The sequence below is a fragment of the Oncorhynchus gorbuscha genome, linkage group LG06 (assembly GCF_021184085.1).
Source record: "Oncorhynchus gorbuscha isolate QuinsamMale2020 ecotype Even-year linkage group LG06, OgorEven_v1.0, whole genome shotgun sequence".
NCBI lineage: Eukaryota > Metazoa > Chordata > Actinopteri > Salmoniformes > Salmonidae > Oncorhynchus > Oncorhynchus gorbuscha.
In genome coordinates this window covers 44,071,215-44,089,915 of record NC_060178.1, presented here as the reverse complement: position 1 = coordinate 44,089,915, position 18,701 = coordinate 44,071,215, and the positions used below count along the sequence as shown (strand labels likewise).

The window sequence follows — 18,701 nt, the reverse complement described above, 5'->3', positions numbered from 1 at the left end:
GAGCGCTTGCTTTTATTGCGACTATAGGCTTTTCAAATAGTCAATAGCCTATAGTCACACCATGCAACCCTTATATGTTTGGAATTCTAAGACATTTTAATTGTTGTAGCATTCACAACTGAATTTGCCAAATAACTCTAAATCTAGCATACAAATGACCTGTTTCAAATGATCCCTTTTACGCTCAACATAGTCTCTTCATATGAGCACTCAATCTGGAATGGGAAAAATACATTTTCTATTTTATGCAGCCACGTTCCATTATGTTATTCTTACAATAAAATCATATAGTATAAAATAATGGCACAGGACCTAGAAGCACATCTTGTCTGCTAAGTGAACTAGCCTACAGTCCATGGCATGGCGCATAGCCAGATAACATACAATAGGCCCACTCTTCTGAAATACATTTTCTTCATATGATAATGTTTCTTTAGATCTGCATGACTAAAATAAATACATGGATTTTTGTGATGGTGTATATTAAATGGATTTATAAGACTTGTTAAAGCGTAGATGTTCCAAAAGGCACGCATCAGCGGCTTGTACGGTTGGTGATGTTTATGAATTAACGGTCAATTACCGTGAGACCGGCGGACATTTGCATGAGAATAACCGGTTGACAAAATGTCATGACCCACACACACACCCACACCCACACACACACACACACGCTCTCGTGACACAAACACATTGTGCAGTGCCTACAGCTGATTTCACCCGGCCATGTCGGAACTGTGACAGCAGACACAGGATGCACAACAACACAAAAACCATACAGGGCACAGACCAACACACCATTCCTCATCACAGTCATTGGGACAGCTTTACAGCATACAGCATTCAAGATTAACATTTTACAGCCAAGCTGAACTAATGGTACAGTTTCACAGTAAACGACAGTTTATTTCCACCTCCATTACCTACAGTATGGTACTGAGGAGGAAGTTTACAGTAACATTATGGTACTGAGGAGGAAGTTTACAGTAACATTATGGGAGTGAGGAGGCAGATTAGTGTAAGGCAGCAGTTATCCTCCATGACCGACATCCTGATCAGCTCAATATGACGTCTCTGACCCACTGGAGAGGAGCACAGATTTACAGCTCTGGCATGAGAACTATTAAACACACTACGGTAATGTAGGCCTCTCTCTCTCTTTCTTTCTCTCTTATATGAGAGAGAGAGAGAGAGGGGGGAGAGAGAGAGAGAAGGAGTGAGATAGAGACGGAGGGAGAGAGAGACCGAGAGAGAAAAGGGAAGAAGAGCGTACCATACATATTAGAGAGAGGATGTAGCACGGGGGGCTGGAAAGGTGAGCTGATGTTTGGGCTCTATGTATCGATCTTGTGCCACACAGCCGGAGTGCTGCTGCTGCTCCACAGAAACCTGATCCACCTGTCGTAAGCACACCAATTACCAAGGGCGAACCGGGTCTGAGATCCATATCGACGTGTGAATGAAGACGTAGTGTGCATTCTCCTCCTCAGACTGTTCATTGCGCAGCCGCAGTTGCTCCTGCCTGTCTCACCTGGGAGGTTCCTGTTTTTCTACAGCCAAAAGACTACAATAGCCAGAAGGCTATTGACAACCAAAGCAACCATGACAGCAGTTGTTTAACATAGCAGTCGACCAGTCTCAAAATGATTAAATGTTTTGTTTCACGTAATAAAGTATATTGTCCATTTCTACTTCAAATAGAGCACACTTTGTTTACATCACGTACGAAATCATATTATTTAGAGTATGTCTTTCAAATAAGTTGACCTAAGTATACCTGGATGCACATTTGAAATGACTCATTGTTTGTTGCGTCGTCTCGCCTGCGCAAGGGAAACACAACGCTAGCCTACTAGACTAATCAGTGGAGGAAAGGCTATAGGGGTGAGCATGCTTCAGTTTGGCGAGTCGAACTCGGCTAGGCGAACCAAATGAATGTGCTCACATACTCCCTTAAAAGACCTTTGCTTGAAAAACAAGAAAAAAGCAGCAATATTACTGTTTGTCCATGGAGACGCCATAGCTAGTATACACTACCTCAAAATAGACTGAATTAATCTAAGATAACTCAAGAAATCGGTCATTAATTCTGAAATTTTGCAGAGGAGATCTTAGTCGCGTAATTTTACATCTAACTAATATGTTTGGTGGAGTATTTGTCATTGAAAGAATTTGCATGAAAACGAGTCGTCGCTCATTGAATGAAAACAAAGTCTTTATAAAAATAAAAAAACATTCTGTTGACCAATCACTAACAAAGGGGCGTAGACTTCAGCTAAACAGACTTCGGCTTACCTCGAGAAAACATTGCGTGTGCCCAAACAGCCCAAAAAAACCTTACCAGAGTCCAAAACTAACAAAAAACATCCCAAAATGTTGTCATAATATGTGTACAAACTCTTCCTAACTGTTTCGTCTGGGAAGCATGTGGACAACTTGAGAGACCGGTCTGCTCAACCAGGACACAGACAGACTGACATGAATACACTACTAACCTCGGGAATATTTTTTCCCCCAGTGTTATTCAAGAGCAGAATAAAAACATTTGTCATAATCATATAATCAGCTGTATACACTCTGAGGGAAAAAAAGGGTTATTCACCAACAACGAACAAAAGGGTTCTACCTAGAACCAAAAATGGTTATTCAAAGGGTTCTCTTACACCTTTTTGTGTCAGAGTGTACTGTAAATATGAAGGTCACTCATGATTAACATTGTCTACTAAACAATAACCTTTCAAGCAATGTTTCTCTCTAAATTCTACAGCATTATAGTCGGCAGCTAGAGAAACGGGCTCACGAAGCAAAGGCTTCCCATCCGGCAAGTTGGGGGCTGATATGAGCCGTGCGCTAGCTAGCTCGTCACAGAGAACAGTGACCTATTTTCACAAGGCAAACAAGAACTACACCAAGACACAGAGAGAGAGAGACAGAGAGAGACAGAGAGAGACAGAGAGAGACAGAGAGAGAGAGAGAGAGAGAGAGAGAGAGAGAGAGAGAGAGAGAGAGAGAGAGAGAGAGAGAGAGAGATTCTGCCGCCTTGAACTCTATGGGCTGTGGGTCTGGGTGGGATTGTTTGGGTGTATGGCAGACAGACTGTATACGGCTGCCACTCCACTCTACAGTAATTCTACTTTAAAAGACCGTTCATATAATGTGGTTTTGGAGTATGGCACATTCAGTCTAAGGGCAACATAACAGATTAGCAATTGTAATTTGTCGTGAGGTTTTAATGGTCTAAATTATACCCAACTCTTATATCAATTTAAGTGTTTCTGTGGTCGGTTTGAATTCACATTTATAGGCAGGCATATGCCTTCAATTTCTCAAATGGACTAATAAATGCTATTTGAGAAAGGGTATTTTGACTTTCTGACTTTTTTTCCCTTTAAACCTCAGGATTGTAGTCCAGAGATGTTTGACAGTTACAAATGCTAGTCTGGCAGGTTCATGTTTCTTTGAGCTCGAGGGGGAAAGATTGACTCTTTAAACTGACACAAATTTGGAAAGAAGACAAACTTACGCACGCATGGACACACAAACATACACACACACACACAGGCCGTTCTGTAACCCGATATATCATTTCTCAGATCCCTCCGCTAAGACAACAGCACTAGTCTCTGTTGCTCTACAGTGAGCTTAGTGGAGAGAAAAAAAACACACATTCAGTTCAACAGAGATACTGTGTTATATGAAATCACCATCACTGCTATAGCACCTCCAGTGACACAGAAAGGTCGATAAAAAAATATATTTAGACTAAGAGGTGTATTTAACAGATTGAACCTGCGGTTACTATGACTGACATAGTGAAGCCGTTTTTATGAATCAGAGGTTTCTGTTGTCAATATTATGCATATGAGATTACATGCAAACAAAACCCCAATGGTGGAGGCCACCGTCTTGACAACCCAAACCCTGGCATTCAAAATCCATTGTTACCACCGAGAGCACACCGAGAGCACCACCGAGAGCACACGGTACAAGATTTGCTATCTGGGTTATCTCAGGAGATGACATTCCCTGAACTGAAATTTGTCCCCACTGTTCTCTGTCTCTACTTTTATCTTCTCCAGTCCAAATGCAGTACCAGTGTGTGTCCAGCCTGAGACCGAGTTTGCATAGTTCTCCTCCCAGTAACTGGGTCTGTATCTGTATAGTAGTCTGTATAATAGTCTCTCTAGATGCCCGCATTGCTTTTCAAATGCTCTAGCTTAAGAGTCTCCGTTGCCAAGGGTCTGGTTTTTGAGCATCTGCATCGCGTGATTAATCCTATCCCCTCTATGAAGCAGCCAGTTGCAGGCTGCAGACAGACTTCAAAAGGCAGCCGGAGTCGCCTCCAGAAGCCAACACACTGGATCAGTCAGCCCCCACGTCACTTCCCAGGATTCAATGCGTTGTACTAGATTGGTTTGGGGACTCTGCTACACGGTCGACTTCGTTGGGGCAAGCGAGCCTTGGATTACACCGAGTGATCAGACTACAGGCGATGGCTTCCTGGTTTCCAAAATGATTAACCCCCAAACAAACCACGACCCTGTAACCTCCAGGCAAAATCACCCTTACACTGTTATCCCTCGCTATTGACGTTACTTCAACCATCCAGCCCCAACTACCACCCTTTCCCCCTAACCCCCATATCAAATCACAGATTCCCCATTCCTCCCTCCCCTGGGGTCCTGTCCTTCACCAAGACGATGGTAATTGAAGCAAGCACCTCTAGAGTTATATCAGAACCATAATAGCCTGGCGCTCAGCCCAGAACCTATTACAATGTCTGAGCACTAGAGGAGAGAGAAACCAACCTCCTCCATCCACAACCATAAACACCACTTACTGTATAGTAGTATACCAGCGCTACACTGCATCATTAACACAATATCATTTATTTAGATTCCTCTACTTGTGTGCTTGAGTGTATGGGCTATTTACAGTCCAGTTCTACGTGGCCATTACGCAGGAAGGATAAGGTGAGGAGAGCAAAGATAGGGATTGGGAGAAGTTACAGGAGACCGGAATCTTTTTTACCCATAGTCTTCTTGACTCATAGTCAGAGGTTCCGTTACCACATGATCATCACCAACCCACGTAAAAACACGTTGTCAGACAATTCTGACAGGTCTGAACACCTCTTTCCACTGACTACCACACTGTACCAGACCATAAGAATAGGAGAGAGGAAGACAAGCCCTTACCTGTTCAAACTCTCTGAGGCTGTGGGTCTGGAGAGGAGGAGGAGGGTCGTTCTCTGTCTCATTACACAAGAAATCTGGGGGAAATAAAATGAAACACCTGAAAGCTGCAATAATTTTCAGGTAAAAAAAAAAAAAATATTTAGTTTAAAGAAAAAACACCTCTGGATTCTCACCAGGCCATCGCTCAGTCAGAACTCTTAACAGGGTTGTTAGGATCAAGTGAATTGATTTGCACTTTGCAGAAGTGTGATTGACTTGCAAAACAACAGCATGTGTGTTGCAGCTATCCTGAAAAGTCACAATCTGCAATTACTTGAATCCCGGCCTTAGAAACGGTGTGGAACTTACGTTGTCTCATTTAATTCCTATTAGTGTTTTATATACAGAGCATTCGGAAAGTATTCAGACCCCTTGATTTTTTCCACATTTTGTTACATTACAGCCTTATTCTGAAATTGATGAAATACCATTTTTTCTCATGAATCTACACACGATACCCCATTATGACAAAGCAAAGACTAGTTTTAAGAAAGAATGGAAAAATCATATTTACATAAGTATTCAGAGGCCTTAGTCAGTACTTTGTGGAAGCACATTTGGCAGCGATTAGAGCCTCGAGTCTTCTTGGAATGACGTCTGGCACACCTGTATTTGGGCATTTCCCCCCATCTTCTCTGCAGATCCTCTCAAACTCCCCACGGTTAGATGGGGAGCGTCGCTGCACAGATATTTTCAGGTCTCTCCAGAGATGTTCGATCGGGTTCAAGTCCGGACTCTGGCTGGGCCACTCAAGGACATTCAGAGACTTCTCCCGAAGCCACTCCTGCGTTTTCTTGGCTGTGTGCTTAGGGTCTTTGTCCTGTTGGAAGGTGAACCTTTGCCCCCGTCTGAGGTCCTGAGCGCTCTGGAGCAGGTTTTCATCATGGATCTCTCTATACTTTCCTCCATTCATCTTTCCCTCGATAATATATGTGTGAAATGAGTTTTGATTTAGAATGGACCATTATCATGCAGCGGTAGTACGGTCACCATAACAGCCCTAGCTGTCATGTGCTTTTTACTGAGGAACAAACTTTGTCTGGCCCCTCTACCATAAAGGCCTGATTGGTGGAGTGCTGCAGAGATGGTTGTCCTTCTTGAAGGTTCTTACATCTCCACAGAATAACTCTAGAGCTCTGTCAGAGTGACCATCGGGTTCTTAGTCACCTCCCTGAACAAGGCCCTTCTCCCCCGATTGCTAAGTTTGGCCGGGCGGCCAACTCTAGGAAGAGCCTTGGTGGTTCCAAACTTCTTCCACTGTGTTCTTGGGGACCCTCAATGCTGCTAGAAATGTTTTGGTACCCTTCCCCAGATCTGTGCCTCGACACAATCCTTTCTTGGAGCTCTACGGACAATTGCTTGGACATCATGGCTTGGTTTTTGCTCTGACATGCCCTGTCAACTGTGGGACCTTATATAGACACGTGTGTGCCTTTCCAAACCATGTCCAATCAATTTAATTTAACACAGTTGAACTCCAATAAAGTTGTAGAAACATCTCATGGATGATCAATGGAAACAAGTTGCACCTGTGCTCAATTTCGAGTTTCATAGCAAAGAGTCTGAATACTTATGTAAATAGTTTTTTTTTCTGTGCTATATTTTTTTTTATAAATGTACAAAAATGTCTCAAAACCTGTTTTCCCTTTGTCATTATGGGTTATTGTGTGTTGATTGATGAGGAACATGTTTAATTTAAAACGTCTTAAAATAAGTCTGTAACGTAACAAAATATGGAAAAAGTCAAGGGGCCTGAATACTTTCTGAATGCACTGTATCACCCCTGAGCCCTGTTAAGTACTTAGCCAACATGGTATGGTCCGTTACAGCTGAAACTGCTCCAAACGGCCTAATGCCAAACTTCTCTTTAAAACGACTAAATACCAGGATCATTCCCAGGAAAACCACACAGGGATACAATAATGTGTGTTTTGTTCCTTGAGAATGGGTGTTTGGCAGATTTTTTTTGGGGGGTATAGAATGAGTGGGGAGATGCGGGGTTAGGTCCCGAGGGGCTTAATCACAGAACCATTGGCAGAGCTGAAACGTCTGACAGTTCTTTAAAATCGCAGTAGGAGCTCATTACAGATTATTAAAGAGCGTTGCGTTGTGTAGAGTGTAGGCTAGGCTACAGAAGATGTCCTGGACCCGGGCCTAAAGTGTAACTGCTGGTACACAGGCCAGGCCAGGCTACGAGAAATTACACAACACCCATTTGATTGACGACTGCACTGTGCCAAACGTGTACACACAGGAACTAGGAAGGGGGCACATCCAAACACATTCTAACACTTTTTTGTACTCAGAGTAATTCACAGAGGCAATAGTTGTTAAGTATCTTTAATAACAGCCGTATGGTCTAAACATGTCCTTGTATGGGCTGGGTGGGTTAATAAATAAAGAGTTAAAAAGAGTTATATAGTGAGAGGTGTAAGAGGTGTGTTTGACCAAACGGTAAGGGAGAATAACAGCAGGAGAGAGAGAGAGAGAGAGAGAGAGAGAGAGAGAGAGAGAGAGAGAGAGAGAGAGAGAGAGAGAGAGAGAGTCACAGAACGGGAATGGAATAGTGTGTGTGTGATAAATGACAGAGCCAGTGTGATCTCCCCTTACCAGTCATGTGTCCTATACTCTTGGTCCGGGCCTGCCGATCACCAGCGTAGTGCCTGAAACAGAGTTTTTTAGTCAAACACACATAACATCGAACATCCGCTTTTTATTACCTCGGGATAGACAGGAATATAGTTCTACTCACATCCAAAACTAACAAAAAGAGCTAAAACTGTTTGAGCTGAGAGTTGGGCCAGAATGTATTTCCTGGTCGGGTCACGTGATCAGGAAATACTATTGTGCCTACTCCCTACTAATGAAATAACACTAGTGATTAGACTATGTGGAACACAGTGAGCAGTGGAGTAGAGACTGGGTTGAGCTGAATGTGTTCACACACACATGTAGTAAGCACATACTGAACGTTACACTTTCTCATTTTTCAACCACACACTATTTGTATTTATCTATTTAACTAGGCAAGTCAGTTAAGAACAAATTCTTATTTACAATGACGGCCTACCCCGGCCAACACCTCTCCTAACCTTGCGCCTGGGGGAACAGCTGGCTGCATCCGAGTGTGTGGTGCTTGCCTACGGAGCTGTGAGGGGAACGGCACCTCAGTACCTCCAGGCTCTGATCAGGCCCTACACCCAAATAAGGGCACTGCGTTCATCCACCTCTGGCCTGCTCGCCTCCCTACCACTGAGGAAGTACAGTTCCCGCTCAGCTCAGTCAAAACTGTTCGCTGCTCTGGCTCCCCAATGGTGGAACAAACTCCCTCACGACACCAGGACAGCGGAGTCAATCACCACCTTCCGGAGACACCTGAAACCCCACCTCTTTAAGGAATACCTAGGATAGGATAAAGTAATCCTTCTCACCCCCCCCCCCCTTAAAATATTTAGATGCACTATTGTAAAGTGGTTGTTCCACTGGATGTCATAAGGTGAATGCACCAATTTGTAAGTCGCTCTGGATAAGAGCGTCTGCTAAATGACTTAAATGTAAATGTAAATATGTGTGTGTGTTAGTTCTAGCCGTGGAAGAAGCCTAATAACTATTCAGACAGACAGACCACCAGGTCACTGTTACTACAACAACAACAGCAGGTCTTCCCAAACTTAAAAAGCCCTTAAAAAATAATGAGTATACATCATTTCATTTCATTATGATTACATCAATACAATTTGGGATTTTTTTGTATTGCTGCCAATAGTGTTTCTATTTGTCATTCAATGTAGTCCTTCCTAAAGGCACAAACTTTCCCAGTATATGAAACGAATCATCCAATCAGTGTTGTGACTAATGACTAACCAAAAAAACCTGATGATATGGGTTGTCTGTTCTCCCATGAGAGTGATTATGATTATGAGTATGATCTTTATGCCTCTGTAACTTTCTCATTCATCATTGTTCACGATTCAATCATGATTATCTGTAATCACGGTAGCATCCACATCAATGTCGAAGTGTTCAGAAAAATATTCTATGAGGCAAATTAAAAGTTTTAGCTTCCCTCTCCAAATACATATGTAGGGGAGAGTAGGGGCGGCAGGGTAGCCTAGTGGTTAGAGAGTTACATTTACATTTACCTTTAAGTCATTTAGCAGACGCTCTTATCCAGAGCGACTTACAAATTGGTTGGACTAGTAACCGGAAGGTTGCGAGTTCAAACACCCGAGCTGACAAGGTACAAAGTCTGTCGTTCTGCCCCTGAACAGGCAGTTAACCCACTAGGCCGTCATTGAAAATAAGAATTTGTTCTTAACTGACTTGCCTAGTTAAATAAAGGTAAAATTAAAAAATTAAAAATATCATTGGCAGCAGAGTGAACACCTTACCTGCCCCTGTACAGAAAACCATTCATATCCAAACCAACCAACGGTTCACAGTAAAACAGACTAAAAAAAAGCACTGGGAGGATTCCCCAGGATTCAAGAAGCAGGGTCTCCCATAAGATTCCTCCAGAGCAGTAGTATCTCCTCAATGGCTACTCCAGTTCAGTTGAGATCAGTGTTGTCCTCCTCAGACCTCAGTAAGAGCCAGTCCTGTTCCTGTACAGACCCCCAGACTAGAGACCGCAGCCAGGCTGTTCGGTCACACAGCTCCCTGAGGACACGGGGCTCCAGACTGTCATTTGACGTGGCAGGCCAGCCAGAGAAAGACAGGATTCCAGTGAAACACACAGGTCCTCTCTCCACACACACCACACACACTGGGAGGAGTAGTGGGAAAAAGCACCAGAGCAAAGGTACACAAACACTCAGATAGAGAGAGGGAGGAAGAGGTAAAATGTGTGTGTGCTTCTGGTTCAGCATGAAAGACAGATCTGTTCCAGCCAACTCCCGACCAAACAAGCAATTCAGTGTGTGTGTATGTGTGTGTGTGTGTGCGCAGGTTGGTTCTCCTATCATTGTGGGGACCTAAAATCCCACATGTCACGCCTTGGTCATAGTATTTTGTGTTTTCGTTATATATTTGGTCAGGCCAGGGTGTGACATGGGTTTAATGTTGTGTTTCGTATTGGGGTTTTGTAGGCATTGGGATTGCGGCTGAGTAGGGGTGTAGCATAGGTTTGGCTGCCTGAGGCGGTTCTCAATCAGAGTCAGGTGATTCTCGTTGTCTCTGATTGGGAACCATATTTAGGTAGCCGGGGTTTCACTGTGTATTTCGTGGGTGATTGTTCCTGTCTCTGTGTAGTTGTTCACCAGACAGGCTGTATAGGTTTTCTCGTTCCGTTTATTGTTTTGTATTTGTATAGTTATTTCATGTATTCGCTATTCGTCATTAAAGAACATGAGTAACCACCACGCTGCATTTTGGTCCGACTCTCCTTCAACAAACGAACGCCGTTACACCACAAGGATAGTAAAACAGGGACAATTCTCCCTCGTGGGAAAATGTCCCCATGAGAACAAAGGCTATTTTAAGGTTAGGGTTAGGGTAAAGGTAAGTGGTTAGGGGTTAGGTATATATATATATATATATATATATATATATATATATATATATATATATATACACCTATGTGTGTGCGTGTGTATGTGTATGTACAGTGCCTTGCAAAAGTACTCATCCCCTTGGTGTTTTTCCTATTTTGTTGCATTACAACCTGTAGTTTAAATGGGTTTTTATTTGGATTTCATGTTATGGACATACACAAAATTGGTGAAGTGAAATGAAAAAAATACAAAATTGGTGCATGCATATGTATTCACCCCCTTTGCTATGAAGCCCCTAAATAACATCTGGTGCAACCAATTAACTTCAGAAGTCACATAATTAGTTAGATTACACACAAGTGGACTTTATTTAAGTGTCACATGATCTGTCACATGATCTCAGTATATATACACCTGTTCTAAAAGGCCCCAGAGTCTGCAACACCACTAAGCAAGGGGCACCGCCAAGCAAGCGGCACCATGAAGCCCAAGGAGCTCTCCAAACAGGTCAGGGACAAGGTTGTGGAGAAGTACAGATCAGGGTTGGGTTATAAAACAATATCCAAAACGTTGAACTTCCTAAGGAGCACCACTAAATCCATTATTAAAAAATGGAAAGAACATGGCACCACAACACACCTGCCAAGAGAGGGCCACCCACCAAAACTCATGGATCAGGCAAGGAGGGCATTAATCAGAGAGGCAACAAAGAGACCAAAGATAACCCTGAAGGAGCTGTAAACCTGCAAAGCTCCAAAGCGGAGATTGGAGTACCTGTCCATAGGACCACTTTAAGCCGTACACTCCACAGAGCTAGGTTTTACGGACGAGTGGCCAGAAAAAAAAGCCATTGCTTAAAGAAAAAAAATAAGCAAACACATTTGGTATTCGCCAAAATGCAAGTGGGAGACTTCCCCAAACATATGGAAAAAGGTACTCTGGTCAGATGAGACTAAAATAGAGCTTGTCTGGTGCAAACCCAACACCTCTCATCATCCTGAGAACACCATCCCCACAGTGAAGCTTGGTGGTGTCAGCATCAGGCGGTGGGGAAGTTTTTAATCGGCAGGGACTGGAAAACTGGTCAGAATTTAAGGAATGATGGATGGCACTAAATACAGGGAAATTCTTCCAGAGATTTGAGACTGGGACGGAGGTTCACCTTCCAGCAGGACAATGACCATGAGCATACTGCTAAAGCAGCACTTGAGTGGTTTAAGGGGAGACATTTAAATGTCTTGGAATGGCCTAATCAAAGCCCAGACCTCAATCCAATTGAAAATCTGTGGTATTACTTAAAGATTGCTGTACACCACCTGAACCCATCCAAATTGTAGGAGCTGGAGCAGTTTTGCTTTGAAGAATGGGCAAAAATCCCAGTGGCAAGATGTGCCAAGTTCATAGAGACATACCCCAAGAGACTTGCAGCTGTAATTGCTGTGTCTCTACAAAGTATTGACTTTGGGGGGTGGGTGAATAGATAAGCACACTCAAGTTTTCAATTTTTTTTGTCTTATTTCTTGTTTGTTTCACTAGAAAAAAATATTTTGCATCTTCAAAGTGGTAGACGTTGTGTAAATCAAATGATACAAACCCCCCAAAATGTCATTTTAATTCTAGGTTGTAAGGCAACAAAATAGGAAAAATGCCAGGGGGGGGGCGGGGTGAATACTTTCGCAAGCCACTGTATGTATGTATGTATGTATGTATGTATGTATGTATGTATGTATGTATGTATGTATGTATGTATGTATGTATGTATGTATGTATGTATGTATGTATGTATGTATGTATGTATGTATGTATGTATGTATGTATGTATGTATGTATGTATGTACAGTGGGGCAAAAAAGTATTTAGTCAGCCACCAATTGTGCAAGTTCTCCCACTTAAAAAGATGAGAGAGGCCTGTAATTTATTTTCATCATAGGTACACTTCAACTATGATAGACAAAATAAGAAAAAAAATCCAGAAAATCACATTGTAGGATTTAATTTATTTATTTGCAAATTATGGTGGAAAATAAGTATTTGGTCAATAACAAACGTTTATCTCAATACTTTGTTATATACCCTTTGTTGGCAATGACATTTTGATCAAAATATTAGGGTGTGGTCAGTGGAGTAGCTACAGAGAGGGAAAAAGTATTTGATCCCCTGCTGATTTTGTACGTTTGCCCACTGACAAAGAAAGGATCAGTCTATCATTTTAATGGTAGGTTTATTTGAACAGTGAGAGACAGAATAACAACAAAAAAAGTTATAAATTCATTTGCACTTTAATGAGAGAAATAAGTATTTGACCCCCTCTCAATCAGAAATATTTCTGGCTCCCAGGTGTCTTTTATACAGGTAACGAGCTGAGATTAGGAGCACACTCTTAAAGCTAGTGCTCCTAATCTCAGCTTGTTACCTGTATAAAAGACACCTGTCCACAGAAGCAATCAATCAATCAGAATCCAAACTCTCCACCATGGCCAAGACCAAAGAGCTCTCCAAGGAAGTCAGGAACAAGATTGTAGACCTACACAAGGCTGGAATGGGCTACAAGACCATCGCCAAGCAGCTTGGTGTGAAGGTGAGAACAGTTGGTGCAATTATTCGCAAATGGAAGAAACATAAAAGAACTGTCAATCTCCCTCGGCCTGGGGCTCCATGCAAGATCTCACCTTGTGGAGTTGCAATGATCATGAGAACGGTGAGGAATCAGCCCAGAACTACACGGGAGGATCTTGTCAATGATCTCAAGGCAGCTGGGACCATAGTCACCAAGAAAACAATTTGTAACACACTACGCCGTGAAGGACAAATCCTGCAGCTCCCGCAAGATCCTCCTGCTCAAGAAAGCACATATACATGCCCGTCTGAAGTTTGCCAATGAACATCTGAATGATTTAGAGGACAACTTGGTGAAAGTGTTGTGGTCAGATGAGACCAAAATGGAGCTCCTTGGCATCAACTTAACTCGCCGTGTTTGGAGGAGGAGGAATGCTGCCTATGACCCCAAGAACACATCCCCACCGTCAAACATGGAGGTGGAAACATTATGCTTTGGGGGTGTTTTTCTGCTAAGGGGACAGGACAACTTCACCGCATCAAAGGGATGATGGACGGGGCCATGTACCGTCATATCTTGGATGACAACCTCCTTCCCTCAGCCAGGGCATTGAAAATGGGTCATGGATGGGTATTCCAGCATGACAATGACCCAAAACACATGGCCAAGGCAACAAAGGAGTGGCTCAAGAAGAAGCACATTAGGGTCCTGGAGTGGCCTAGCCAGTCTCCAGACCTTAATCCCATAGAAAATCTGTGGAGGGAGCTGAAGGTTTGAGTTGCCAAACGTCACCCTCGAAACCTTAATGACTTGGAGAAGATCTGCAAAGAGGAGTGGGACGAAATCCATCCTGAGATGTGTGCAAACCTGGTTGCCAACTACAAGAAACGTCTGACCTCTGTGATTGCCAAAAAGGGTTTTGCCACCAAGTACTAAGTCATGTTTTGCAGAGGGATCAAATACTTATTTCCCTCATTAATATGCAAATCAATTTATAACATTATTGACATGCGTTTTTCTGGACTTTTTTGTTGTTATCCTGTCTCTCACTGTTCAAATAAACCTACCATTAAAATGATAGACTGATAATTTCTTTGTCAGTGAGCAAACGTACAGAATCAGCCAGGGGTTGAATACTTTTTTTCCCTCACCGTACATGTGGGGGGGAGCAGTCAATTAGATTATGCATGTTATGAATATTCTCTCTCTGTCTCTCACACACACACACACACACACACACACACACACACACACACACACACACACACACACACACACACACACACACACACACACACACACACACACACACACACACACACACACACACACACACACACACACGACCCCTCATCCACCCTTCACCCTCTAGCTCTCCTTATCTCTCTCTTTGTGTCTGTCTCCCTCCTCTTTCTCACTCCCCCCCCCCACCCCTTCTCTGATGCATCTGCCCTCTCTAACTCGCATACCTGTCTGGCATTTCACAAGTCCAACCACTGTGGAACAGGGGAGAGGAGAGGAGGCTCCCACATGCAGCTTGGGCAGGCTCCAGATAGCTATGCACCTGCTGCACTGCATGTCTGTACAGGGGAGGAGGAGGAGGACGTTGTGATTTATTTGCACTGTTTTGCGCTGGGCTGTTATCATGTCATGTAACCATCAAAACATCTCACTGTGTATGTGATTTAACGTGTCTTGTGGGTTTTTCCCCTTCCTTCAACTCTGTCTTTCCTTTCGTGACAGCAGTATACCACCCTGCATACCACTGCTGGCTTGCTTCAGTTCCTGGATGGGAGACCAGATGCTGCTGGAAGTGGTGTTGGAGGGCCAGTAGGAGGCACTCTTTCCTCTGGTCCAAAAAATATCCCAATGCCCCAGGGCAGTGATTGGGGACACTGCCCTGTGTAGGGTGCTGTCTTTCGGATGGGACGTTAAACGGGTGTCCTGACTCTCTGAGGTCATCAAAGATCCCATGGCACTTATCGTAAGAGTAGGGGTGTTAACCCCGGTGTCCTGGCTAAATTGGATAAGAGCGTCTGCTAAATGACTTAAATGTAAATGTAAATTCCCAATCTGGCCCTCAAACCATCATGGTCACCTAATATTCCCCAGTTTACAATTGGCTCATTAATCCCCCTCCTCTCCCCTGTAACTATTCCCCAGGTCGTTGCTGCAAATGAGAACGTGTTCTCAGTCAACTTACCTGGTAAAATAACGGATAAATAAAAAAATAAAAGTGACTTGCAACGTCATTTGTGTTGCAGACATTGTCGTCATCATCATAACTATTGATTTCATCCCAATCATGGTTACACTCCCTGCCTGCAGTGTTTCTGCTGGCCATGGGAAATCTCACACATAGCTCCGAGAAGAGTATCCAATACCACGTCAGGTCAATTCAGGACAAGAGGTACACCACTGACCTTTGGTTGATTCTCAAATACATGACATCATGATTTATTGAACCAACATCGGTTCAATAAATGGGACCAAAATGACTGATCAGTCATTGCACTGAGAAAGTTCAGACAGCGCAAATCAACCTATGATCTGTCGAAAGAGAGAGAGAGAAATAAAGAAATCTAAAGAGAGAGAGAGAGAGAGAGAGAGAGAGAGAGAGAGAGAGAGAGAGAGAGAGAGAGAGCAATGTATTGGGCTGGCTCTACTACAACAAGGTCACTGTAATTACCCTGACCACTCAACCCCCTCCCCTTCCTCCCCCATTCTTTCCTTCCCCCTCCCTCTTCCCCATCACCTCTCCTACTGTGTTTGAACAGCTGCTCTGAACCAGCTGCTATGACAGCAGCCCACTGACAGACAGAAAACCTTGAGTCACCAAAAGGTTCCAGAAAAGGAACAAGGTCCTATTCAAGAAGCTAATAAGTGTGGATTCAAAGTGACACTGCCATGAAAAATGACAGTCTGGACCAAACCCATGATACTATTGCATATACGGCTCTGGTCTGGACCATAGAAACAGAATGAGGTTATATTCTATGTTATTATATATCTATGTGCTGGAGTCAGACAGTGCAGTTCCAATATGTTGCCATCAAGCATCGTTGGCAGCACACAAACACGTTTTACTACAAGCCCACACACACACACACACCTGATCTGAGTACAGTAGATAATATCCTTCTCTGAGTTGAGCTCAGCTGTGTGTCTGGCCATCTGTACTGAATGAAGCCCAGACAAACAGACGATGGGATGGCTCACTTGGCGCCTACTGATTAGAACCAGCTAGGTCTGTTCCTGCTACCTTCCCTGTGTTGATAGAGGAAGGGAGATGTAGCCGACTGTCTAATTCATTGTGTCACGTTTTTACAAGCTGTTAATGAGAGCTTTTAACACTTCCAATGTGTGGCACACAGCTGTAATGGGTGTGCTAGCGACGATGATGACAACACGTGTACAACAACAAGGTTTGCATCAAGGTTTGCACCAACTGTCAAAATGTAAGCTCGGCAGTTCAATAAGTATCACCGATCTATTTTCAAACAAGGTTTAAATAATATGGGTGGGGGGTTGTCATTAATGGAAACATACTCCTTTGAAGTCTGATTTACATTTACATTTAAGTCATTTAGCAGACGCTCTTATGATGACAGTTATCACCTATAGACCCCACAATCAATCGACTAATTGATTGCTGGATTGATATAGGCCCTAAACAAGGGGAGCAAGCAGTCGATAGGCTAGGGTTCTGGGTTCCAAGATTAGCTGGTAGCGGGGCCAGACCAGGTCAAAGTACATCAGAAATCAAATGGCCATGGGTTAGACAAACAGACAAGACCCCTGTTCTTAAACCTCCCCTCTAGTACCGACAACACCAGAGTGAATACATATACACCATTGGAACAGCATGACCTGAGTGTTTTAGCCCAGTGTGCCAGTAAACTAAAAATGGCTTAGGGAAGCCACTATATCACTCAAAATGATATTAACGTTCCTTTTATACAACAATTCATCTGTATAATAATGCAACGTTATTTTGAATATAGTCTATGTTAATGTACCTTTTTAGATGAGGACAAGGAATGTAATGACAAAATGCAAGAGATAGATAGCAGCTGTCAACTGGACACATTTTGAAGATATTTACAACAGGAAACACTCTTCATGTAGCTTCCAAACTTGCACAACCACATTGGGCACACTCCTCTATGTAATATTAATGTTGATCAATTAGGAGAACATTATTGTTCTGCATTTCAGAGTGCAAAACATATCATTTTCAAAAGAGCATCTTTGCATGAAAAAAACTAATTTGCAATCCACTCACAGATGACTTTGTAATGCAATTAATATCTGCTCAGTTAAATCGTCAATCATATATTTACAGCATTGTAATGTGACTGATTAGATGGCATAGCCTACATTACCTTTCAATTCCTCTCAAAGTGCTTTCTGACACTGTCCAATCCATACTGATTTATCACGGGGGAATCCTCACGTTGGAATCTTCCCGTTACTAACCATTAATACTGTATCATCCAACCGAATCTCTCCAAGCAAGGTAGCGAATATCTCACGGAATCCGCGAAATGTTGTACTGATGCTTTCAGTTCGTTATAATTGGTCCGTAGCTGCCAGTGGCCCCCACGGTCCAATAAATGCTGGCTGATTTCACATGCGTCATATTATGCACGTCGTCTGTGCACGTGCACCGAGATCAAAGGAAGCCGGACCCAGGACCCCAGTACATTCGCGCGCGGGTGAGGACCATTGCGCGCATGACAAAGACTCATCCATGAGAGAGCAAAAAAGGATCACATGGCCATTCGAATTATATTACTTTTTACTAGTTTATTCTATGAATTAAATGTTATAATAACAGATTTACATTTTACATCTGACAAACATGGATTTCGTACTAGGCCTAATGTATGGCTATGTTCCTAAATTAATGTTAGCCTATAAGCTTTTACTGCTCTGCTCAGTGTTCCTATGCCTACCTTTGCATTCAGACTCAAATCAAATCGCTTCGTAAAACAGGTGTAGACTAACAACAATGGCGGGCCCTTCCCAACAATGCAGAGAAAAATAATAAAATGAGGAATGGAATAAATACACAATGATGAATAATAACTTAGTTATATACATGGGGTACCAATACCGAGTCGATGTGCAGGGGTAGGCCTATGAGGTAATTGAGGTAGATATGTACATGTAGGTAGGATTAATGTGACTAGTAGCAGCAGCGTATTTGATGAGTACAAAGAGTTTGTGCATAAAGGGTCTATGCAGATAGTCCAGAAAGCTATTGGTTAATTATTGAAACAATTTTGCAGATTCATGGCTTAGGGGTGGAGACTGTTCAGGTGTTGGTTCCAGGCTTGGTGCACCGGTACTGCTTGCTCTGCGGTAGCACAGAGAGCAGTCTATGACTTGCCTTCCTCTGACATCCGCACT

At 43.0% G+C, this 18,701-nt stretch overlaps 1 protein-coding gene across 7 annotated transcripts in view; it reads right to left on the bottom strand.

The window, feature by feature from the left end:
- Positions 1-17,899, bottom strand: part of LOC124038005 (myomegalin-like) — a 149,162-nt gene extending 131,263 nt beyond the window's left edge. For 4 of the 7 annotated variants that reach the window (XM_046353349.1, XM_046353350.1, XM_046353353.1 and 1 more), the window contains exons 1-3: positions 17,672-17,898; positions 7,848-7,900; positions 5,199-5,272 (exon numbers count right to left, since the gene is read on the bottom strand). In XM_046353349.1, the coding sequence (XP_046209305.1) occupies positions 5,199-5,272; positions 7,848-7,900; positions 17,672-17,715 (171 nt within the window). In that variant the 5' untranslated portion in view covers positions 17,716-17,898. Of the gene's footprint in view, positions 1-5,198; positions 5,273-7,847; positions 7,901-9,628; positions 10,117-17,671 lie in introns of those variants that run through there. The other 3 variants (XM_046353354.1, XM_046353355.1, XM_046353351.1) reach the window with 3 other exon arrangements.
- Between the last annotated feature and the right edge of the window lie 802 nt (positions 17,900-18,701).